This window comes from Chenopodium album, chromosome 8, assembly GCF_948465745.1.
Source record: "Chenopodium album chromosome 8, dcCheAlbu1.1, whole genome shotgun sequence".
In the NCBI taxonomy this organism is placed as follows: domain Eukaryota; kingdom Viridiplantae; phylum Streptophyta; class Magnoliopsida; order Caryophyllales; family Amaranthaceae; genus Chenopodium; species Chenopodium album.
In genome coordinates this window covers 29,523,677-29,550,357 of record NC_137841.1, presented here as the reverse complement: position 1 = coordinate 29,550,357, position 26,681 = coordinate 29,523,677, and the positions used below count along the sequence as shown (strand labels likewise).

Below are 26,681 nucleotides of genomic sequence, written 5' to 3'. Positions count from 1 at the left end.
AAGATTGGCACGGAGATTTAGACTGTGGTGCCACGCGCTAGTGTCCGGTGCCAGGCGACGATCACGACGTCTAGCGCTGAATCTTAGCGTCTGGCGACGGTATTGTCATCTGACGACAGCCTGTAGTTTTGCTCGTAGTCTTCACGACGAGTCAGTCTAATCAACCTGCTAATACAGATTAATCAGTTTATTAATGACAGTAATCATATTCAGTCCTTATCGAGTCCAGGCACATAGTCCCAATGGTCTTAGAAAAGAGTTAATGTATGTCACTCACATTCACTATTAAAGCACAAACATAATATGTCACATCTTGACCATGTCTAGAAAGTCTTCCATGCGCGTTTTTTCCGTCATTTATTTAGGGGGTAAGTCGGATATTAATCCTCCAATAAAACCATTCTTGTTTAAACCCTTGCTTGGTCTTCAAAAATACACCCCATTTTTGCTTTGTTGTTTTTAAAATCAATTAAGTCAAACCAAATTCGAGTCAAGTAATTAGAACAAATAAATGGTTTAATTTACAACGCTTGGTCAAGAAAGGAAGGGCGGCTAATCAAAGACAACACTTTTATTCAGATACTCCTTTTTGACAAACCCATTACTCAGAAAAGAAAAGCTAAGAAGATCATGGCCTCTCAAGAAGAAGTTAATGAACTCAAGAAGGATGTAGCTAGCCTAACCGAATTGATGAAGAACATAACTCTTCAAGTTAATGACCCTGTAAGGCAACAACAAATGGAGCTTATGCTAGAAAGCTAAAGCAAGATATCCAATGACTACAGGTCCCAAGGCATTAGCTCACAAGGGGTCTTAGTGGAAAAGGAACTTCTTTCGCAGAAATTCATTACCACTCACATCCCTAAGTTCAAGGCAACAGACAATCCCTACTTCCACTTAAGAGCATTTGAGACAAAAATGAATATTAAGGGGATAGATAAGAAACTTTTTCATACATTATTTTCCTTATCACTTGAAACTGTTTTCCAACAATGGTTCTTTTCCCTTCACAAGGAGAAAACCTCTACTTGGGGTGCCATTGTAAATGATTTTATTGATAGGTACAAGTGCAATATTCAAGTTGAAACCGATCGTAGGGAACTTGAGATACTCAAACAAAAAGAGAATGAAGGGTTCACTTCTTTCTTTAATAAGTGGAGGGAAACCTCTGCTAAGATGATTGAGGTACCTACTGAAAAAGAGTGTGAGATTGTTCATAAAGAATATCTAGGAAAAATATTCTAAGCATCTCAAGTATCAAAGCAACTTGAACACCTTTAAGGCCGTTTATGACATTGGAATTAATATTGAAGACGACCTTGCAAAACAAAAAGCTGCTAACACTAACACCAACAGTGGCTGGAAAGGAAAGAAGAACGACAATCCTTCTTTTTCCAAAACTACCCACTCAAACAACGTTAGCACCTTTAATCTTAATGAAGTCCTTGCTATGAACAATCAAGGACAAAGAAAGCATTTAGGAGGAACTTTACTCCTATTGGTATGAGTTATGACACCACATTTGACCGTCTTCATGCAAAGGGTCTTATAACTCCTATTGGACCATTCGGGGATCCACCAGTCGAACAGAGATCGACTAATTGGAACCCCAATGCACATTGCAAGTACCATCAAGGCAGGGGCCATCTTACTGAGAACTGCTGGAAGCTAAAGGTCCTAGGCATGATACTAACAAGATTAATAACAAACCCTAGCATGTCTCTAAACATTAAAGACAAAAGCTTTAACCCTAACATGATACTAACATGATATTAGGAAAGAAATAAGAAGCATTATTTTAATCATACTTGATATTAGAAATATTAATTATTACCCTAAACATGATATTAGGAATCAATAAAATATCCTAACATGATACTAGGAATCAACAAAATAATGTAAGCAGATATCTATATCGAAAGATCAATGAAACAATTAAATTACTTACTTCGATGTCTTGTACCTCTTTCTAATAACAAAATACACACGTTAGTAACTTCAAAGAAAATATTAAAATAATTAATTTAAATAATAATTGAAATAGGGATTTGGGACCAAACCCTCAGAAATTATCAACCTTTAACGTCTAGGGCGAAGATAATTTCGAACTTGGCTAGGTGTGTCTAGAACTAATGTATGTGGAATTTTGAAAAAGGGAAGGTTTAGAAAAAGAATAGAGAGAGAAGGAATGATTCTAGCTTTAAGAGAAAGAATGAGAGAGATGATGATTGTGAATGTAGATGATTTAAAAACAAGGAGATACGACCCCTATTTATAAGAAAAATAGCACGGGATCAAAGAAAATCATATTCGGAATAAAACTCCTCCCGTCCCAAACGACAGATGCCAGTGCCAAACGACGAGCTCTTTGCCAGGCTACGAAGGCCAACGCCTGGCGACGACTCTGTCGTCTAGCGCTGGTCCAAAAGTCAACGCGCTCTTCCACGCGAAATTACTTTCAACACCGGTTGCTAGTAATTATGCGTCCGAGCAGTTTTCGAAATCAGATTTAATATTTGTTATTCTAAATAAACCATTCTTTTAAAATAATAGGCCCTCCTCTAGATCATCGGGCTACCTTTAAAAACAATTGGGCCTAATATAATTTAATCCATAACTTCCTCATAAGTCATCGGAATTGGGCTTATAATATATCATTGGACAGCTCTTTTCGAGCCCAATCCAACTACACTATTATTGGACCTTTATTATGCACCAAACCAAATTGGACTAACTATTTTTCATAAATAAGAGTAAGAAATAAATATTTTAGAAAACAGAAAGAGAAATATTTTAATGAAAACATCCTCATCACTAAACTTTCAACACTTTCACCTCATTCGATAATCAAATGACGTGAAAGGTATTCATCACTGGGTTCGGTTTTGGGTTGACACATTTGGGTGTCTACACCCCTTGTATCTTCAAGTCTTCGAGGAACGGCTTTTGCAATTTCATGGATTCGTCTTCCAAGAACCTCCGTCTTCAAGACATGAGCATAATTATGCAAACACTTGTATCTACGATTAGGACTAATCTAAATATTAAGTTACAAAAATACTCAACGGTACGTTGACCGTATTTAGATTTACAAAAATACATCATGGATCGCAATCCGTATTTTCTATCCGAATCGAGCCCTACTAGTTGCTATTTTATAAAACCTGTGAGACAATATACATTCCATTCATCCATTCACTATTTGTGAACGGCCCATGCATTTTACAACGATAAAACAAGTAACAATGCATAAAACATGCGCAAACTAGTAACTAATCTAAGTAGTTAATCCGATTAACACGCCCAATTTAAACTAGTCAAAGTTGTTTAATTAATTTTGTAATTTAACGCAATTAGTTATTGAAGCTCCCACTAAATTTTGAATCCATCTTAATTAATCCAATTAATTAAGTCGGTGAACCCAATTATTGGCCAAAATTAAATTTTTGCAAATGCAGCTAAAAAACGAGGTCTAGCCTCCAAAAATTTATTCAAATAATTAAAACCAAATTAAATTAATAAAATAATTAAAACGCCAAAATAAGCAAATACGAAGCCAACCGCACTCAAATAGCTCACGCACTACATGTGTGCCATATGGAAGCCAAGGTCGTCTAGCAACCCCGGACTATGCGGCTTGGTGCATGTGCCTCCACCACCCCATGTAGCACTAGCTAGGTCGAGCCTAGTAGTGTTTGCTATGGGTTACCTGGTGTTAGGCACATGCCCACGGCTACTTGCCTCATAGCACCAAAGCACCAAGCATCAAGCATGCACTAGCCCATGACTCACGCATAGCCGCACCAAGCCTCGGCCAATTCACTTGGCAGCAACATATGGGCTGCTATGAAGCTTGGCTAGCCAAGTGAGGCACTTACCTTAGGTTCGGGTTTCCAACCCGATTTTTGCGTGACTTTGCAATTAATTATAAATTAATTTTAGAACTAATTTAATGAGCAAAAATGAAAAATTAAAGGAAAAATGGAAATAAATAATCCCACCTTTGCCTGATCTGATAGTAACAATCCCACCTTTTGATTATTACGAGGCAATCCAACCTTTGTTTGTCATCTTCTTTTAATAGGCTTTTTTACCTACAACCTATTAAACAGGTTAACATGTTTTTTTTTAATTATTTTCAAAGCCACATGTGGCTTGATGATTAGACAAAATAATAAAAGTTAACAAAAAAAAAGGTAAAAAAAATAAAAATAAAAAACAAGAAACACACCAGCCCACCCCCACAGCCACCAGCCACCGAGAAACCCCTACCCCATACCCTAGGCCCACCTTAAAACGGCCGGATACCATCCTTAACCCCCAAAAACGCCGACCGGAACCACCAAAAGTCACCCCTAAAATAACCCCTAACCCAAATGTAACTCCGACACCAGAACCGACCACCCTGAAAACAATACCCAGCCGCCGAAAACCCCTATGCCCGCCAAATACCGCAAGCCCAACCCCAATAAACCCCTACAACAACGGAAAAAACAAAGAAAACACCCCATCCCAACCCCAATTTACCCTTATTACAACCGAAAACCTCCGTCCCAGCCTCGATTAACCCCTATAGTTGCCAAAAAAACACCGACAATCCCACTCAACCTCCCTAAATACCCCCAAAAATCCCCATCTCAGCCCCTAAAAACACGCACCTGGTGGGTAAGTAGGTGTCGGCCGGCGCTTTTCGGACATTAAGGAGGGAGGTCGGTTGATCTTTGGTGGTGGCTGGGGTAAGGATTTTACGGTGGCTTGTGGGGGGGGGGGGGGGGGGTTGATGGGTGGTGGGTCGTTTTTTTTTTCTGTATTTTAGTTTTTTTTTTAAAAAAAAATATATAATGAACCAATTAAAATCTAACACGTGGCATATAACCTATAAAAATCGGTCACTAACCAGTCAAGGTCTATTAAAAGAAGATGACATACAAAGGTGGGATTGCCTCGTAATAATCAAAAGGTGGGATTGTTATTGTCAGATCAGGCAAAGGTGGGATTATTTATTTCCATTTTTCCAAAATTAAACAAGTCCAACTTTAAGTAAAATTTAACAAAAACTGCACACAACCAAAATTAATTCCAAGAACCATTCTTTAATAATATTGGTTTAACTTGGTGCAATAAAATAATAAGGGCCATCACTCACTATTAATTTGATTAATTTAAATTAATCGTGAGTTTTTGACAAAAGAAAAGGGAGTTGGAAATATGAACTCAACTTCGATAAAATTCCAACTTTAATACTTGTGAATCCTTGAAAAATTATATCTTCTAATATGAAGATAAAATAAATTTCTTTCACAAGTTTCAAACTTTATGATTCCAATCAACTTAATACATGATTAAATAAAAAAATGTTTAACAAAAAAATCATGGAATTTAGTAACTCAAAGTTTCAGCAACTTAAAACAATTAAAATTGAATCTCTAGTACTTGAAAGCAACAAAGAACCCCCTATCGGAATAATACACTTGTTGAAGGAAACCATTCCTTTCACTTCCCCTACAAATTAATACTAAAAGTTTTTAGGATAGCAGACCCCATTTCTCAAGTATTGGATCTCTTCTTTCTTAAAAACAGACCCCCTTCTTAGACACGGTCTCTTAATCAAATAGACCCTTATGATAGCGACCCGTCCAAGTGCAGTTTCTAAGACATATTTGAACGGGTCTCTTTGCCTGTTTTTGTAGTAGTGTTGGATAAAGAAACACCTATTAACTGAACATTAAATATTATAATCGAAAATTATCCCTTATCGAGGTCATTTAAATAATGAACAATTAATGACCACTTGAGATTAGTGTGTAGTTTGATTAATAGCATCATTTCTTGTGCTACAATGACATGATTGTCATAAATTATTTGGACAGTTATTGGTTTAGAACTATACCGGATCGACCTATGTGAATAGTTTAAGAGATTTAAAAATCGTCATAATAAGTGCACCTCTCATTATTGCTTTCGAAACCACTTTCCTCAACCATGAGTGTTTAGGGTAATTTCACCCTGCCACGTGGCCCAATCAGAGGGTGACACGTGTCAGCCCCAAATTGGTCCAAAATGGACCAATCCCTGCTCGACACGTGTCATTCCAGAAATCAAGGGAAAAGGCGGCCTTCAGGCCCAAATCCCGAGAATGCCGCAAAACGGCGCAGCCCACCAATGATTAGGGTTCAGTGACCTAATCAGGGGCACAATTCCCAATTACCCTATAAATAGGGAGATGTCCCTCATTTTGAGGGCACGTTTTTACCATTTATTACATCTGCATTCTCTTACATCAGAGAAACACCTGAGCTTGGAATCCAAGCAGATCCCCACCTAAATTTCCGTACTCTTTATTCCGTTTCAAGTTACTAACTTGACTTTCGGAGGCGGAGCTCCAACCACCCGGAGTCTCCGTTATTTTGCAAGTACAGACCGGCCAGACCAGACTTTGTTCCGTAACTCTCCCGAGGGACAAAAACACCCAAAACAATGAGTACTATGAGTTCTCTTGTTTGAGTACTTGTCCACTTTGATGTTCATCAAACGTCTATCGTACATGGGGATTATAACGGTAACACTTGGTCGACTAGATCCTCTTAATAAGAGAATCTGACTATAAAAGACTGGGAATGTCCCTCTATTGACCATCGGGAACAATAAAAGAGAGACTGTGAAAATGCATGGTCGTGCTCAGATGAATTTTTAGAAATGATCTGCTTATTGACAATCAAAATCGGATTTTGAGAAACACTTTTTAACGTAATAAGGATGACGAATAATCTTACCTTGTAGTTCATGAAGAGACATTAAGTGACATAGGAAATAGGCTATACACAAAAGGCGCACTTGTCTAGAAGGACAAGTGGGAGATTGATAGGAATGATGTCCCTCGAACAAGTGTATTATTCCGATAGAGGGTTTATAATTATTATAAAGCTAACTATTCAGTAAGGTCAAGTAATCGAAATGCCTAGTTGGAGGCCGCTTCCGATCAGTAATATTAATGTATGATTAATATTACAGCTTAATCTTAACCGCCCCATTCGGGTCACACCCAAGCAAGTAACAATCCGTCATGACAAATAAATCGTAAAGGAATGAATGAGTCTCTCGAGTATTATGAACATATACATGGGAAATTGAGCTAGGAGCATCGAGACCAAGCGTCGCAAGTCGAGTCAAATGAATAAAACGACGAGACGGTAAAAATCAATTAATTTAGAACTATATCGGGTCGACCTATGAGGATACTTTAAGAGATTTAAAATCATCATAAGTATATATCTCATTATGGCTATTAGAACCTTTTTTCCTCGACCATAAGTATTGTAAGTTCTCTTGTTTGAGTACTAGTCTGCTTTGATGTTTGTCAAACGTCTGCCATACAAGAGGATTATAAACGTGACACTCAGGCAATTAGGTCCTCTTAGTAAGAGAAGCTAACAGTACAAGACTGGAAATGTCCTTTAATTTGCATTAGGGAACATGTCTTTGTTGTTTAAAAGGCCTCTCGAAGAGCAAGACAGTGAAAATGCATGAACGTGCTCAGATAGATTATATAAATAATCTGCTTATTGACAGTCGAACTCAAAAATCGAGAACCAATTCTGGACGTAATAAGGATGACAAAGAATCTTACCTTGTAAATAATTCATGAAGTGACTTTATGAGACATAGGAAATAGGTTATACACAAATTGCGCAATTATTCGGAAGGACAAGTGAGAGATTGAAGGAATGGTGTCCTTCAAACAAGTGTATTGTTTCAATAGAGGGTTCAAAATTATTAGAAAGCTAATTATTCAGTGAGGTCAAGTGATCGGAATGCCTAGCTGTAGGCCGCTTCCGATTAGTAATATTACTGCATAATTCATATTACAACTTCATCTTGACTGAACCCTTCGGGTCACAACCAATCAAGTAACCGATCCGAGACGACGAATTAATCCTAGGATTAAATAAGTCATTTGAGTATTACGAACAGATACGCCGGATATCGAGCTAAGAGCATCGAAACTGAGCGCCACAAATTGAGTTAAACTTAGGAATCGTCGAGACAAAAAATCAAGAAAACATATATACCCCAAGCCCCGGAATGCCCCAAGCAACCCAAGAGCTCGGGGCAACACAACAAGGTAAGGTAGTTTCACCATACCAATCTTGCTAGCAACATACATGCTGACTAGTGTGGCATGACCAGCATTGTTGGCACACTAGTTGTGCCATGCTAGTTACTCATGCACAGCAGCCCACAAGCAAGTACATCTTGTTGGGTACTGCTGGCGCATTACAGCACCCAGCAGCAGCCCACCTGTGAGCGTGGCTTACGAGCTTGGCTGCGTGCAAGTACAACACCACGCTAGCCTGCCTAGATGAGCAGCATGCCGCCAGCATAGGGTGTCTTGGTGCCCAAGGCTGGGAGCCAGGTTGCAGGTTGCGATAGGCCGTGTGGGAGCCATTTTGTGTTAGGGAGATTGCTTTGGGAGCAAGCGGTGGGTGGTCCCCTCCCCCCTGTGGTTCTCACCTAACACGTTGCTCACCATGTGACACTTGTTGTTTGTTGATTAATTTGCATTTTAATTTGATTTTTGAAGTAAAATTAAATGGTAAATTCCTTTTACTAACTCACCCACATTGATGGGAGATTGAAATTCAAGAGCACCTTTCCCTATAAATACAAATCATTTGGTATTGCGAAAAGGCACTTGAGTTGTGACCTAGAAAGGATCACCACAAACGAGAACACTTTCATTCTAATACTCTAAGTATCTTTTGGTCTAGCCCCGACTAAGCTTCGGGGTAGGGGTCGTTCGAGGCGGGTCTTGAGGTGAGAGCCGGTTGAGGCTTGCACGTTTGCAGAGCTTTAACGCTTTCAAATAAGATCTAGGAAAGAGCGAAGCACACATAAAAGGTATAATCGTCTTTCTCTCTCTTAGTTAATTAATTATGTGGTTGTTAATTAATATTCATGTTTAGTTACTTTAATTTATGTGCAGATTTTGGGAAGGGTTTTGTTTCATGTGATGTCGGACATCACGAAACCCAACAATATGACGGTTATTATGCACGAGTATTTGTTATAACATCACACTGTACGCTTAAAACATGAATAGGGCCCTTTCTATATATATTGCAATTATATTGATGGTACAATTTTTCTTTCAAAAAAAAATAATTGTACATTATATACTAAATATAATAGAGATACAACAATCGAAGGATCTAAATATGAAAAATTATAAGTAAAGGAAAATACAATAATAGAGACAAAATTATTAGACACTGTCACCAAGTCACCTTATAGGAATTTGTCCACCTAGAACATAAGTGACTAAAAACACCACATGATGCTCTTTTAAAGTAGTTTATTTAGTCCTTTTCTCGCATTATATCTACTATGTTAAAAAATTTCATAGTCTAGGAGGGGGAAGTAACCATTTAGCAGCTTCAATGTAATCCAAGCTAATGAATGTTTTGACCTCTACATCCGTCAATTTCTTAGTGTAGGGAACTCTTTTTGCAAGAGATGCACCGGGTCCTTTATTATTGTACTCTCCAAAAAATACAGTCCTACATACTCATATCAAATGATTAGAAGTCTCAATAAAATCATAATATCATTAGATGGATTATCTAACATCAACATTTTCAAGAAATTAAACTTATTATCATGTGTAGAATGAAATTGATTTATGACGAAGTTACTTTGTCTTTATGTTGTAAATAAGGAGGTAATGGATTAATGACTATTGACAACTAGTGTACCAAATGTAGCACATGATCTTTGAGTTGATCAATCTTGGTTAACATTTGTTTTTGTAATTAAATAAGTTTTATATTGGTGAAAAAACAAAGCAGCTAAGTTATAGACAACATGCAGAAGTTTTTTTTTTTCTTTTTTTTTTTCTCTTCATGAAAGCACACTACATGCATGTTATTGTATTTTTTTCTTTAAAAACCTTTAATTTTTTTTCACTTATTTCAATATGATTTGAATGTTTACCAATTCATGCACTACGCACGTTGTATTTGATATAGGTAAACATGTTGAATGCAAAATAAATATATAATCCTAAGAGTTTCTTTAACAATGATATAAGTCTACAAGAATTACACACGTTAGATCTTCCTTTTTCCAAAAAAAAAAAAAAAATAAATAAATATTGATTTATGTAAGGTGTTGGTAATAAATACAAGAATTTTATTTTCTATTTTTATTAAAATAATAGACTCTATATTTTTATGAAAACCAACTCTAAGATGAGAACATAGAACGAAACTAGGTCATTAGATGACCATAACCAAATTTATAATGTTTCGTGTGTCATTAATGGTATTTTTGTAATTTTTCAAATTAATAAAACTTTTGTTAGTTTCAATTTTAAAAACTAATTAAATGAAAATCTTGTATAAGTTAATAAAATAAGTAAAAAAAATTAATTCAAATCACTTTAAAAGTGAATACTAATTTTTTAAGTTGCTAAATTACAAAAATGTCAATGTCATTAATGACAATAGATACATCTTGGTTGTTTGATTATGATGATCCAATGGCCCAAATTGGTTTCATGTTCTCATTTTAAATTGAGATCATGTAAGAACCTAAGGATCATATATAGTTTTTGAAATTTAATATACCTATGATTTGATCTCCTTAGCAACAAAAAGGGAACTTTTACTTCCCATATTAATAAAATTAAATGCAATATTGCATTGTTAATTACAATATTTTATTTTCACATGTTTCATCAATATAGTATTAGTGATAGAAAGGTTATTATTAAAATTATTGAAGTAGATAGATTATATAGAAAAGAAATGCTTACTTTTGAAATTCTGGTTTAGAGTTATCAGACCATCCCTTAGGATTAACGACATCACTCAAGGTGCAATAAGAGTAAACAACTCGTGCTGCTTCCATCCATGCTCTACCTAATAATGCATGACTACCTGTCCCAGTCACATTGCAATGGACAAATGAGTATCCACCTTCCCCATCTACACTATTTCTTGCATGAGCAGTTATGACTGCTGCAGGATCTTCTGATTGAACATGGATCTCGGTATTCTGCCAATACGAAACAATCATATTTAATATACCTACTAATGAGCATAAGACTATTAATTGGTTTCAATCTTTTTTTGTATACTATTCATGTTTTTTAAATTGGGAGATATTTGTTAGATACCAAGTATAAAGATCTTGCTTCACCAAAGATAAAATCAACAGTTCCCTCAATATAACAATCCTTGAAGAAATGGTTGCCTTTATCATCACATAGAGTATCTTGGAATCCAACAAATTTACAATTGTAAAATGCTGCTTTATCACCGGATATTCTCATAGCAGCAGCTTGTGCTCCCTTTCTCTTACCATCTGGTCTTGGAGCGGAATTCTTCATTAACAAAAATATTTTTGCATAATTAGTTAAGTCTCTTTGAAAAGCATAACCACATAAATAAATACCATATCAAATATCTTAAATTTAGCAATGTTATATCATATCAAGAAAGAAATTTGATCTATCAAGTATAATTCTTATCTCATAGTTTTGTTGTATTATAATATAGAAATTATTATTACCATATTCTATTTATTTCCTCATGTATTATGGAAAACCCTTCCAATTATCGGCGCTCCCCTCACATTTCATAGAATGAATATGTAAAATTGTACTTAGAATTAAAAATATTTGTATGCCGATTAACACTTTGTCTGTTTTATATTATTTAATACATTTTTTTTCTTGTTGACAATGCATACCACCAATTATGACAAATAAAAAAAAAATAGATATTGTTGTTCATGATACACAACACATTAAGGCAAATAAAAAAAGACCCCACTAAGCGATAATTTTGTCTGCAGAATGAATCACAAAATGAAGTCAAAGTAATTTTAGTGAATGATGACAAAAGTCAAAAATGTGTCAATGAAAGTGAAGCGGAGAAGTATGAAATTATAAATAATATTGTCTTTTTACCAAATTCTTGGTAAAAAAAACTGATAAAAGACATGAATGATAAGTGCACATACTCTCTACACATTAACCTAATTTACATCCTACCTATATTTAATTTCACAATAAACATTTCAATTTTATCTCTTCTTCCTCGTCATATACATCACATTTTCGTTTTTACCTATTATTCTTCAGACTGTCTAATGTGCTAGTTTCACTATTTTCATTTCAACACTTGAAACACTAATTGTAATTATCTTTTATAATTCTTTAAATAAGTAATATATATATATATATATATATATATATATATATATATATATATATATATATATATATATATATATATATATATATATATATTACACTAGTAATTCATATTGGCGAGAGCAATACACACTAGTTGTAGATTAACTTACATCTTAAATTGTTAGTCTTATATGGAAAAGGATATTCATATACCCTTGGCCTTGCTATAATTAATTTACAAACTTTCCTTTCATTTTCTCAGGGCTTAACTTTATTTTGTGTATGAAAAATATTAAAGAATACTAAACTAATTACAAGAGCACAGATTCAGTTACTTTTAACACAAAGAAATGCGATATATTATAAGATAATAAGTAAAAAAAAATATAGGACTTTTTTACCGAAATGATTATATTTGTAGCAACAAAGTAATCAGATTCCACAATCAGCGTTGCACTATCCACAGTCCCATATTCTGCAGCTGTACCGGAAAATGTTATTGTTGGCCTATTCTTAGGATCTGTTCCATAAAAAGTGACATACGATTTAAAGCTGTCGACTTTAACTTTTTCCTTATACTCTCCAGGACCAATTGTTATGATTACACGTTTAGTGTTTCCAATTTTTACATGCTTTACAGCATCTGATATTGTCTTGAATTTTTCGCTCCCATCTTGTCTTACATTAATGGTTTCAACCCCACCACTTTCAGCTTCTACAACATCAGGATCAAATGTTCCTTTTCTTACACTGCAAATTAAAATTAAAATAAATAATACAGACATAACTCAATATATTTAAGTACATAAAAGATACATACATGTATACTAATAATAATAAAATTTAAATAACTATAATATAAACTTACAAAACATAAACACTCCTCCTTAACCTATACAAATTGTTTAATATGAAAAGTTATATTTTTATGTTTATAATAAGTATATAAACAGAAAAACCAATATGCCACATATGTGTCCTCCTCTCCTTTTAAATTTCATTACAATCCTTTTCTTTTCTTGACCATTTAATATTTATAACCTTCACTTTAACTCAAAAAATTGAATTCTCTAATCTTAATATTATTTTTCTCTCTTATTCTCTCTCCGTCTATCAATAAAAATTTAAATAAATTTATCATTTACTCATTACCCTTTTCATCGTCTCCTAATCCTTTTCGTAATATAAATATATAATAAAAACTCTTTTAATTTATCACCTAAGATTTAAAAAAGATATAGATAAACGTCTCTATAATTACTGCAACGATGAATATGAAAATTGAAAAAGGAGAGAGTTAAAGTGCCAAATTAGTAAGACATGAATGACAAAAAAAGGAAGTGATTGGTGTAAGAACTTATAAATTAATTTCATTATACAAAATTGATTGCATGTTATAAAAAATCATTTTCATGATACTAAGATTTTTAGAAAACTTTTTTTGTGAAGAGATATTTCATAAATTCATATATTGATGATGTAAGGGATTGATCTTCAATTTTTTTGATACAAAGTATTATTTGATTCTCGTGCAATTAGAGAATTGAATTTAGTTAATACGATCATTTGTAATGTTTAATTACATTAAAATTCCCAATAAGTGCAATAATATTTTCCACATAAAAAATGTAGTAGCATTATTAAATTTAAGATTATTTGACTTCTCTTTATCTCTCCACATTATATGTGATCTTTTTTTTTTTTTTTTTTTTTTTTTTGTATGTCTTCTATTGTAAAAAAAAATAATTAAACTAATGTATAACTTCTACATGCAACACTTATAGAAATTTGTGCAAATAATATTGAGAAATATACATGATTGACAAACGAGATTACTTTCTTAATTTCTTTGTTTTATTTCTTGTATTGTCAATATCCAAATGGTTTTAGAAAAAAGAAAAGATGATAAATATACCTAATTGGTTTGATTGATTCTTGAAACCATGTATTAACTTCTGCATCATGTGCTGGAATTAAAGTTTGAGCATTTATCGTTAGAATATTGATAAGAAAAATTGCTAAATCAGTACAAAGTTTTCTTCCCATTTCCTCTTTTATTTTTTTACACTAAAGGCAACATGTAAATGATATTTTTTTTAATATATACATAAGCAATGGAATGAGAAAAATTTAACATAAAACTATTGGAACTTAAAACTTACATCTCATATAACAATGGCTATAATAAAGGGCTAGATTTAGAATGATATTATACTAAAAATATTGATTTACCTAGAATAGAAAGGATACTAATTCCTCTACAAAATAGGAGTAAGTTAACTTTAAACTTAGTTGGAAAGAATGACATATACCATTGAAGTATTGTTTGTTACATAGTTGAAGATGTCGTCATTCATTCTTATCCAGACACATAGTGGTGAATCAAACATTATTAAATATTTCTTGTTTTAACAATATTTTTACTTATCTATATTAAACAACTTCAACTACTCATATGTGTAAAGAGACGGAATAATTATGCATTTGTTTGACATATACTTAAAGAATGAGAATAAATCATTAAAAGCTTGAAATAAAAAAAAAACATGTCTTTCATTGTTTATTATTTAATTTAAATTTGTGGAGTTATTGTAGTGGTGGTAAATGCTCTACTTTATTAGTCAAGAAGTCTTGGTGTCTATCATTGTAAAATATTTTATTGATGTCTAGGAAAAGATTAACATTTTTTGGTTTTGAGAGAAAATATATTATTGGCATTTTTGTATGATATATATGATGCCATACATGCCACATTAGGGTGATGTATCACAAGATTGCATACATCTTCATTGATTTTAATGAAACCAGTTTAACAACTAATCCATGTATCTAAAGCTTGTTATATTTATTATATAATTTAATATTTTTGATTTCATTTTGTTGTAATATGTAAATTGATAATTTGAAAGTAATTAGAAAGATAATAATATCTCATTTATAACGTTGGGTTTTTCTGTGGAAAATATACATTTCATATATTTTTTAAATTGTATTTTATAAATTATGAAATCTAGTATATTTTTAATAGTAATTTTTAACTAATTTGTGTCGGGAGAGATGCTATGATTTTTTATTACAATTTTATATTTGTTTGTAATTAAGAAAAATGACTTTATGAGCTTATCATGACAACTAAGTACTTGAGACTTTGAGAATAAAACCGTAAATAAAAGTTTTGTATTAAAAAGAATTTCCAAAATCTTAGCTTTTACCATTAAAAAGTGTGAAAGTTCGTGTATTTTTCTTATTTACCATGTTACGCTTGTCTAAAATAGATTTGCTTACTTACAGTGTTTGATTGATGTGTTAGAATAGGGTTTGCAATGTTTCACTAAACTTGTCACTTGCTCAATTATTGTATCTTTCTTCCCTACAATATCAAGTAATGCTCTTTATATATGTTTGAAATAATACACTAATGTAAACAATGCTCGACTTAGTTAAATTGTGTACACTGAGGTAAGTAATGGAGTGATGCATTTTTTTAGCAGCAATATGGAATGATATGTTTATAAGTTCAAATTAGAAGTTTATACTACCTTTTATGCACTAAAGTAAGGTATGGCATGATGCATGAACTAGCAGCGTGCAGTATGGAATGATATGTTTATAAGTTCATCTTAGAAGTTTTTACTTTCCTTTATAAAGAGAATCGATCTCTTAGGTATAATATTTTTGGAGTTATGATATTGAGTGATATTGTGTTATTAGGGTGTGGTTAATTTGTAATCATGTGTTAATTTGGTAGTTTCTCTTTTTCTTATACATTTCTACCACACTCCTCCGTATATTATCATTGATTCTCTTTCTTATTTTTAGATCGCATTGGTTTGTGTTGCTTTCCTAAGGTTTTGAAGTGATGAGGAACACCTAGATTAGTCGTTCTTTCAGTTTAAATTGTTCATTTGTGCAGCAATATAGGTTGTTCCAAATTTTCAAGTGTTTCAACCGTATTGATTAGCATCAAGGTATAATTGGATTAAAAGTGTTTCTACCCAAGGGAAGCTTCAACACTTGAAGTGCATGAAGAATATAACAAGATTAAAATATCTTTTTAGAACTTATGTATTGTAAATATGCATGAAGAATTAAGTATATATATTGGTGAAGTGTTTCTAAAAATAAAGCTAAGTGTTGAGAATAATAGAAAAATTTTGATCGGTATTCAAAACACTACTAGTTACCCAAAACAGAATAAAAATTTGTTTACTTGAATGCATTATTTCCAAAATATAAGGATTATTTGTTCCTTAGAGTATTTTTAACTAGTAATTACTACCTCCATTCTATTATGTTCTACTCACTACATATGTTCATTTTAGAAAATTATTGAATAATGTGAGTGTGTAAGTGTAATATAAAGTAATAGAGAGAATGTAAATAAACAGATAGGTTTATTTTTAAAAAGGTGACTAATCAAGATAGTAAAATATGAAAATGTGTAAGCATTATGGGGTTGAAGGGGTAAAATGGTAAAAAGAGTTAACATAAATAGAATAAAGAAAAGTGAGTAGATTTAAAAAAAAAAAAAATGAGTAGAACAAAAACTAATAGAGAATGTATATTTAATAACTAAAAGATTATAATTGTGCTTTTTTGGAGACAAATTATTATGATAATATCTTGAGAATATATACTACCTCTATTGATGAGATAGAATTATATGCAAGTTATAAATTAATTAGGGTAAAAATACCCGGCCACATGGCCCAATCAAAGGCTAATAAATGGTCCTGTCCAATAACATGTGTCCTCTAACTCAGCCAGACTTAGACAAACAGATAAAGACACATAACAATAGATACTTACTTAATGATGGTGAAAGTAATGGTGTCCTTCGAACAAGTGTATTATTCCGATAGAGGGCTCGGAATTATTAGAAAGTTAATTATTCCGTGAGGTCAAGTGATCGGAATTCCTAAGTGGAGGCCGCTTCCGAGCAGTAATATTAATGTATAATTAATATTACAGCTTAATCTTGACTTAACTCTTTGGGTCATACCCAAGAAACTAACGAACATATACGACGAATCAGTTCAGAAGGAAATTCGAGAGTCAAAAGTCAAGTGAAAATTTAGGAATTGGCGAGAAGGAAAAATGCTTCAAGTAACAATTAAAACCCTAGCCATGCAAAAGGCCAGGGAAGCGCGCCAAATAGGAGCGTGCCATGTGGCAGCGCACATGGCAGCAGCCAAGTCGGCCGCCACCACGTTGGCAGCGAGCCACGGTGGCAGCACCACGTGGCAAAGGGGGGCCGTGGACCCGGGTGAAGGGTCATGAACACGGGCCAAAAAGTAGTGGCCCAACCAAACCCAATTTGGGGCTCAAGGTTGGGTGACACATGGTTAGCTCACAATGCATGTGAGTTGCCTTGGGGAGCAAGTGAAGAAGTGGTCCTCACCTAACCATGTGACACTTGTTACATAGTTATTCCTTTGTTTATTTAACTAAGGATTAAATTCAATAATCTTTCCATATGAAATCTTTTTGTGAAAAAGTCACACATTGAAAGATGAGTAGAATTCATAAGGAAGCTTTCCTTATAAATACCCAAGGCATGCCTTGGGATTGTTCACTTGAGTAAGTGTTGAAAAAGGCATCACAGTGTGAAAACTTTTTAACACTAATTACTCGGGTTTAGGTAGAGCCATGCTAACTCCAAGGCAATAGACCGAATTCGATGCTCGTGTTGCGGGTGGACTTTGTAGGAGGTCCCCATGTGAGCAGGGCTAAGGGGCTTTTGAAGTAAGAGCTCAAATAAGTGAGCGAAGCACACTACAAAGAGAATAATATCTTACTTTATCATGTGTTTATTTTAATTATGCATTATGGTTATAATTATTATCAGTTTGGTTTTGGGTCAGGTTTCTTTCCGCGGTGGGTTAGACTCACCAAAATTGAACAACGGTATCGGAGCCTTGCTCATTTATTTATATAATCATATTTTTCAAGGTGTTTTTATAGCTTAATTTTTTTTTGTTTTAAAATGCTAATTATTTAGTAGCTTGGTTTTATTAATTTTAAACCCGTATTAGAGCTGATTTCAACCTCGTACCCAGATTTTCGCCCAAAAATAGTGAATTTTGGATGGAAAAGGCATTCTGGAAATGGTTTTACCCTTTTAGGATTGTGTTTTTAGCTAAAAAACGACCAGAAATGCACTTTTTGAGGTATTTTTCGTTTTAACGAAAAATTTTAAGTCTTTCTAACCTTAAAAATTCGTTACATATTTATGGTATTTATGGTGGTTACTTCGGGTGTTTTTATGTCCCTTGGGAGAGTTACAACTCGAAGACTGGATCCGACAAGGGCGCCTGTACCTGCAAAACAAACGGAGCTCCGACTAGTCGGAGATCCGCCTCCAAAGATTAAGTTAGTACGAATTCGGAGAAAAACGTGCGGAAAGTAAGCATCTTTTTGAATTCCGAGATTAGGTGTTCTCTGTTTTTGAGAGCAATAAATGTCCTAATGATTAAGAGGTAAAGTTCTCAGTCCCCAATTATCGGGGGGAATCTCCCTATTTATAGGGTCCTAGAAAAACGTGTCCTATCTTAGGGTTTGATGACCTAGAAATTAGGGCAGCGCCTTTTGATGAGTGACATTTATGTCACTCTTAGTGATAGTGTTTATGTTCTTTTTTGTGTTTATTTTATCTTATTTTCCCTTTTATTCTCTTGTTTTATTTTTAATAAATTTTTTAGTTTATTTATTAGTTTTAGTATGTGTTAGTTTAATTTCTTTATTTAATTGGTTTCTAGTTTATTTTCGTATTTTCTTTGCTTTGGATTTATTTTATTTCGTTCTTTTCCTTGTCACTTTCATAGTTTTATTTAGTTGGAAAAATGGAAACTAATAATCCCACCTTTACCTGTTCTGCTCAAAACAATCCAACCTTTTCGAATTCCCAAAACAATCCCACCTTTTACCCCATTCTTCTTAGAACAAGCCCTTTTCATTTAATGACCTAATATTTCCTTTAATATTTAGCAGGTGATTTCTTTATTATCGTTGAGCTCCATTAATATCCCATTTACTCCATCTCTCTTCCTCTGTAACTCTCTATAAATGTTCAACCCCCTCCCTTCTGTAATTATCATCTCCTCTTCAAAATATTCCAAAAAAAAATCCCTTCCAAGTTTATATTTTTAGCAAAGGCAAGTCAGCAATCCCTTGGCTCTTCTTCACAGTCCAAGAATTCAGGCTCCCCACAGGTCCCACTTTACTGTTACCACGACAAGGTAGCTCCGTTGAGGACTGTGAAGGTTGACGGCCCCACGAAAGGAAAATGGTTTTACGGTTGTTCTTTTTGGCCGGTATATTGACAAGAGGAAAACTAGGTCGTTATCTAGCCCTCCCTTGGTCAAACTAAATTAATAAACACTTAACAAACCTTATACAAGTATGCGGTAAGTCAAGGGTCGAACCTAAAGGAATGAGTACGAACTATGCCCTAGTCTATTGTCAAGCTAAATCGAAGATCATCAATGGTTGTGGTTGGTAACTAAAATATCAAGAAGATAGACAAGTCAAAGAATTCAATCAAATTGCTAAACACTAGGGATATAGATTCTACATGCAAGCTCAATGATTTTGATAATTGATATATCACTCAATTGATTCACACATTACAAGGGACAAACAATAGTTGCAATCAAAGGAATCCAAAGGCTATCTCCTATAAGCCAAGCTAGGGTTCACTATGAATGGCTAAAAAGAAGAATCATAATTTACAATGAAATTAAAGCAATTCTCAAATCAAGGGTTCATGTCATTGAAATTTACAATGAAATCTAGATTAATCTTATAGGTTGATCACTCCTAGTCTAATTAATCACATGCACAACTATGTCAACCAATTTAATTGCAACAATTCAATCAATCAATGATCATTAACTAACAAAAATTCATCAATCAAGCATGCTTCCCCTTCTCCCTAGCAACTAATCTACTCACTAATCATGGTGAAATTTAAAGACAAAGCAAATTCAATCACAAACATATTAATTTCAAGCTAAATCAAAAGGAAAATCAATCAATCAACAAATTCTCAAACCTAAATAAAAATTCAAACCAAACATTCAAGAATTAAAGAAAATTGCAATTGAAGTAAATTCAAAGGAAAAATTTCATTGATATGAAGAAAAATTCCAGACTTGATTGAAGCAATTGTAATACAAATCAAAATCCAAGAATTTCAATCTCTACTTTCTCTCTAACTTCTCTCTAGTTTCTCTCTCTAAATACTAAGCAAATGAAATATTATCTAAAAGTTATCCTTCAAAAGGAATTACAAGAGTATTTATAGACAAAAAAGAAAAACTAATCGGCCGCCCCCTCTCCAAGAACATCCCGCGGGCGCGAAGAAATGGGTACGGAACCCCTAACTAACTCCGCGGGCAATCTAGGCAAGACCCGCGGCCGCGGGTACTGTACCCCGTGCCCTTGGCTAAGGGCATGGTAGATGCCCTGTTCCCAAGTGTAAACAGGGGGCCGTGGTCTCTCCAAAGAGAGTGGTCTCTCTAGAATCTCCACGCTCGCGGCTAGACCGCGGCCAAGGCGCGGAGAGTTCCTGCCAAAAATCCCTAATTTGCTGCACTTTATCCGCGTCCGCGGCCCTTAGGACCCGTGCCCGCGGAAATTGGCAATTGTTGAGCACCCTCTCTGTGCCCTCTCCAAGCCCTCTCCAAGGAGCTTGCTTCTTCTTTGCTTAGCCCTTTTTGCTCTTCTTGACCCCTTTGCAAAGCTAACTCCTTAAGCACCTACAAAAGTAACCAAAGAGAGAAAATTGAGGAGAAAAAGAGAAATATAAAAGGGAAACATGAAGAAAACCACATAAAGGAAAATAAAACAGGAAGAAAGAAGAAGTAGAGAAACTAAAGGAGAAAAGACCAAAATGATAAAAGAAAACCATGAAAAATAGGGTGAAAACATCCTAAAAGACTACCCTATGAGTTCCATAAATGACACTCATCATATATTTTCTAGTCTCTTAAATATATTTGTATTTATGTTTGAATGGGTAATGAATTGATTTGTTGTGTTTGTTTGGAACAGAGGACATGCAGTTTTTTCAAATGGGTGGACGAGGTTGATGATATTCGTTTTCTGCAATCCCGCATCATGGATAAGAACTCAACTATCAATGTGATGGGGGACAAGCTTGAGTTGGTGAAGGAGAAGGTCGGGAAGTTGAAGGTAAAACAAGAAGAATTTGCTGATAATGTGGCAGAGGTGGGGATTGCTGCAACTGAGACCCTCTATGAGATGAAGACGAACTACAAGGAGAAGAAGCTAGTGATGGCTTTGATCTTGTCTTGGGTTTTTTTCACTGTTGTGTTCTTGATGCAGTGAAGGTTATAGTACCTAATCTGAAGTATTAGGTTGGGGTTTTAAAGTTTTTTGTGGTATGATCAAGGTTCGGTGGGTTAATGTTGTGGGATTGTAAGTCTATTTTTGGGTTATGGCTTATGATGGTAATGTAAGTAGTTATTAGCTAAGTAGATTTTCTGTAATGCAGCACTATTAGTACTTTTGTTAGTGTCATGGCTATAGGATGATAATTTTGCATTATTTAGGGGTTTATTGTAAATCTTTTGCACTTAATGGTTGATGTAAATTTATAGCAGTTATCTTTTTCACTTAATGGGTGAAGTAAATATTTTGAACTTAATGAATATGGTGATATCTGAATTGAAGTAAATTGATATTAGTTATCTTAGCTTGAATTTGGACACAAAATGGGTAAAGGTATTTAGTTATCATTACAAATAAACAGAGGGTCATTACATAAAACAAGTTCCATAAGTGTTTGACAAACACATAATATGCTAAATAAAACAGTTATAAGGGTTACAACAAAAAGCCCTAACCACCAAACAAGTACATAAAAGTAGCAAAAACCAAAAGGGGAAAATGACATGATGAGATTGCTTGTTGACTATCCTAGTTCTATTGCCCACCAGTTGCAGATGTTGAACCTTGACTAAAGTTGAATGTGTAGATACTGGTGCAGGAAGAAACATCAACAGCTGCACTACTTCCTGGTTCCTGTAATAAATACAATAATATTAAGTCACTGAAGAAGGTTCTGTGAATAAACACACTTAACAAAAAAATGTGATCCTTACATTTATGAAGGATCTTCCATCAGGGGTGACAAATACACCAAATCCTTGAGGGAAGCATTAGTTGCACCCCTTCTACCTCCCCTACAACCAGTTCTCCCTCCCCTTTGCCCTGAGTCACCTCCCCTGCCACCAGTTCTCCCTCCCCTTTGCCCTGGATCACCTCCCCAACCACCATTTCTCCCTTCCCTTTGCCTTAAATTAGTACCCCTCCCACCAGTTCTTCCACCCCTTGAACTTGTTTGTACTCTCCTGCCACCAGTACTACCACCTCTTCTTCCTCCCCTTTTACCTCTACTACTATAACCTCTAGTGACAACTCTGCCTCCTCTACCTATTCTGGAGGGTTCTGTAGTAAGGGTGTGGTGTGCAGTTGATTGTGGCAAAGCTTCCTCTTGTTGTGGGGCAGTTGTTTTCTTTAGTCTGCCCCTAGGACTTTTAGTAGGGGGTTCTGTTGGAGGGAGTGTAGCAGTACCAGGACTTAGGCAACCTCTTTTGTTGTGCCCTTTTCCTTTGCAAAAACTGCATGTCGTTTCCATGCCATGCTTAGTGAAGCTCCCTGGCTTCTTGGGAATTTCAAAAGGGTCCTTTCTTCTATTTTTCCTAGGTCTTCAAGGCCCCACTATGATTGGTGGGGGATCAATAGGAAATACCTTCACATGCCAATGCCTTTCACCATTAATTGGGGGGATAGAGAGTGCATAAGCTTTAATATACTCTGCAGTTGTGTTTGCTGGGTCAACAAAGTTTTCTGCATTTTTGTGTAAGTAAAATATTGCTGCCACAGCATGGCAACAAGGCAGGCCAGTCACATCCCACTTCCTACAAGTGCAAGTTCTAGCATGTAAGTCTACTGTCAAACTATCCAAGTGGTAGTTTATTTGAAATCTAGTGTGGGAGTACATGACATTGGGCAACTTCTTCCTTCTCATGTGCAAGTTTCTTCACAATCCTAGGGCATAAAGCAGTCTTCCACTTCATCATTTCCTCCCTCTTATTGACTAATCTTTGCATAAAGGCTGACCTGATGTCTTCTAACATATAAATCAAATGCTTTGCCCTAACATTGTTTATATACCCATTAAAAGTCTCAACCATGCTGTTGGTTATCACATCAGCCTTCACATGTGTTTTTAAGAAGGCTCTATAAAATACACTAGGATTATATGCTTTCAAAGCTTCTATAGCAAGTGGATTCACCTTTGTTAACACCTCTAAGGCATCATTATAGTCTGCCTCACTATAAGCCCTTGCACATGTCCTACACATTAATTTGAACTCATCACCCCTATAGCTCTCATGCCAATTAGCAAATATGTGCCTTGAACAATGCCTATGTTCAGCCTTTGGTAGTACCACTGATACCCCCCTCAGAATGGACTGTACATGTTATAATTATCCAAAAGGCAAAATACAATTATAAACTTGGCAACAAAAAAAATTCAAAACATAAGGGAATACAAATGGTTACCTAATGTTCATCAGACACAATTATATATTGTTCTCCATCCTCTAGTGGAAGGCTTTTCCTTCAAGTTAAAGAGGAACCACTCCCAAGATGCATCATTCTCACCTTTTACCACAACCCATGTAATGGGATGCATTTGATCATTGCCATCCCTACCCACTACTGCCATCAACTGGCCTCCAAGAAAAGTTTTTAAAAAGTAGGCATCTACACAAATTATCTTCCTGCATCCTGCAAGCCAGCCCTTCCTCAATCCATCAAAGCATATATATAACCTCTGAAAAATGAGTGGAACTTTGTTGTTGTGTTTGTATTTCACTAAGTCCACATCAGTGTTTGGATAGGCAGCTTTCAAAGCTTCAAGATATCTGCCTAACTTCCCATAGTGCTCTCTCATTGAACCATGGAGTTTCCTGTGGGCATACCACTTCACCTTGTATGCAAAATCCTTTTTCACTATGACCCTGTATGCTCTCCTCACAGTCTCAATAATTTCTTTTGCTGGCCAATGAGGTCTAGCCTTGAACACATCCAGTAGTTGTTTAGCTAACCAAGTGCTTTTGAGCTGGATATTCTTCTCCATGTTACTAGCGCAACTATGCTCATTCATTACTCTCTTCACCATAAATTATCCTCTTCTAGAGTCCTAAGAGGCATACAACAAGAAAGGACAATCCTGCCAACATTTAACACCTATCCTCTACTCCTGTTCTTATTTCAAGCAACAACACACAAATTTCTCCCTTGAAATTAGCAAACTTGGCCACAACTTGCTTGAAGTGTTCCTTGGATGTAAACCTAGGTGTTGGTGTGTGTATATCTCATCATCACTTTCCTCATACTCAGAAACAACAATACCTTCCCTCTCAACTTGTTCCCCAGCTACTGACCCCTCTGGTTTTTGGGCATTAAGAGTACCCTTAGTAGCCTCAACTTGCGGTTTTTGTGCTAGCTCAATAACATAACCCCTAACTAAATCTCTAGCTACCCTCTACCCATCATCACTGGTATCAACATCAAAGACCTCAGATTCCCTCAAGTCATCCAGATCTTCTTCCTCAATAGCTTCACCATCAGGCCTAAAACTACCTTCATATATCTGATAGTTAGCTAGCCAATCATCCTCTTCTGTTTCATACTCATTGTAGTCTATGTCTGCCTCTTTCACATAATCTGGGTCACTTTGTTCACCACTCAAATTATGATTCTCATAATCCTCACTATCTCACTCACTCCCGCTCAAGTCTCCATCATACATCAAAGTATATAAGGGAATGTGGCTTTCAGGTCTGGGATCTTCCCAATCATAATCATTAGGAACCCTAGATCTAATAAAGTTATCCTCAGGGTATGAAGTGGTTGCTTTTTCTGTTTGAGGGGTTTCCGTTTGAGTAGGGTTTTCCAGGATAAAAGGGGTGGAAGGACCAGATTTAAAGCCTCAACAGAATCAACCTTTACTTTTAAGATTGCTTTATTTTTTTGTTTTCTGTTGGGGACCACAGTGGGGTTTGAATTTTTGGTGGGTTGGGAAAGCAAATGCATGTTGTCCGACACCTCATTAGACACCTTAGTCAACCTATAAAACCTTCTAGGAGTTAGTTTTTTTAAATTTTGGGGCCTCAACTGGTTTGCACAAGGGTTGGGCAATACTTGACCCAGTTTGTGATGTTTTAACATGGGTCAAAAAGTCTGGATATTTGTCATCATGTACAACGTACAAATCAACACATCTAGGTTGCAAAACTATTTCACCCATTGTTCTGACCTCATTGTCATCATACACAATTCTCAATCCTGTCTCCAAATCAAGCCCAGACATCAAATAATACTACCTCAATTCACCAGTATAAACACCACATTTACCAACTAACTCTTTCAAGTAAAGCCAACAAAGTTCATTAGGGTGAACACCAAAGGTCCTACACAGCCCCCCATAATACACCCACAAACCATTTTTCCTTTATTTAAACACACCAACATGATAGAATTTCAGACTTACAATATCCATATCAATCTGAAATAAAAAAGGAGGGTTTTACGCAAATTAGGGTTCATCATAAATTTTGTACTGTAAAATTCACAATTCATCAATTAATTAACTTTAATTACTCACTCAACATCAATTACACATGAACTAATAACAATTTTGACACTAATCGATGTTTGCAAATTAGGGTTCGCGCATTTACTTGGAGTTCTTTCCCCAATTCTCTTCACTAATCGCAACACCACTGCAACAACCTTTAATTCCACCGTCTTCAACTGCCTTCAATTCCTCTGCCTTCGTCTTCAACAGCGTTCAATTCCTTCGTCTTCAACAGTGTTCAATTCCACTCTTTTTTCCTTTTTTTTAAACAATTTGAAGAAGAGTTAGTTAAAACAATAGGACTATGTGAGAAAGAAGGAGGGAAATAAAAAGATTTAACCTATGTTTAGGTAGCCTGTAAAAGGGCTTGTATTAAGAAGAATGGGGTAAAAGGTGGGATTGTTTTGGGAATTTGAAAAGGTGGGATTGTTTTGAGTAAAACAGGTAAAGGTGGGATTAATAGTTTCCATTTTTCCTATTTAGTTTGTGGTTTATTTCTTATTTTATTTTACATATTTTCTTGTATAGTTTTGGAAAAATTAGAAAAAATAATCCCAACTTTCATCAATTTTCATAGAATAATCCCAACTTTCATTTATTCTAGAATAATCCCAACTTTGGGGGGTCTTCTTTTTCTTCAATCCCACACCGGTCAACGAAAGTCAATGACCTGTAGTAATAGGTTATGTGCCACGTGTCAAGCTGCAATTGGTCCAAAAAAAATAATTTAATTTTTTTAAAAAAATAATTTAAAAATAAAAAATTACCCTTAATCCTCTACCTGCCACCGTAACCCCCACCAGC

At 34.9% G+C, this 26,681-nt stretch overlaps 2 protein-coding genes across 2 annotated transcripts; both read right to left on the bottom strand.

Annotated features, from left to right (window-relative positions):
• Positions 1–9,397: 9,397 nt before the first annotated feature.
• Positions 9,398–14,245, bottom strand: LOC145642898 (pectinesterase 1-like). The gene is made up of 5 exons (XM_081694058.1): positions 14,115–14,245; positions 12,601–12,949; positions 11,177–11,383; positions 10,814–11,055; positions 9,398–9,557 (listed from the first exon to the last, which is right to left on the bottom strand). The coding sequence occupies exons 1-5, from the start codon at positions 14,243–14,245 to the stop codon at positions 9,398–9,400; spliced, it is 1,089 nt and encodes a 362-aa protein (XP_081550184.1).
• An 8,966-nt stretch (positions 14,246–23,211) lies between these two features.
• Positions 23,212–24,374, bottom strand: LOC145642897 (uncharacterized). The gene is made up of 2 exons (XM_081694057.1): positions 23,811–24,374; positions 23,212–23,703 (listed from the first exon to the last, which is right to left on the bottom strand). Exons 1-2 carry the CDS (start codon positions 24,372–24,374, stop codon positions 23,212–23,214), a joined length of 1,056 nt encoding a protein of 351 aa, XP_081550183.1.
• Positions 24,375–26,681: the final 2,307 nt, after the last annotated feature.

Coding starts and splice junctions, on each gene's coding strand:
- LOC145642897 (XM_081694057.1), bottom strand. CDS start 24,374: ATGGAGAAGAATATCCAGCTCAAAAGCACTTGGTTAGCTAAACAACTA. Junction 23,704..23,810: donor GGAGAACAATATATAATTGT/GTCTGATGAACA, acceptor TAACATGTACAG/TCCATTCTGAGGGGGGTATC.
- LOC145642898 (XM_081694058.1), bottom strand. CDS start 14,245: ATGGGAAGAAAACTTTGTACTGATTTAGCAATTTTTCTTATCAATATT. Junction 12,950..14,114: donor GAATCAATCAAACCAATTAG/GTATATTTATCA, acceptor TTTAATTTGCAG/TGTAAGAAAAGGAACATTTG. Junction 11,384..12,600: donor CTACAAATATAATCATTTCG/GTAAAAAAGTCC, acceptor TTGTTAATGAAG/AATTCCGCTCCAAGACCAGA.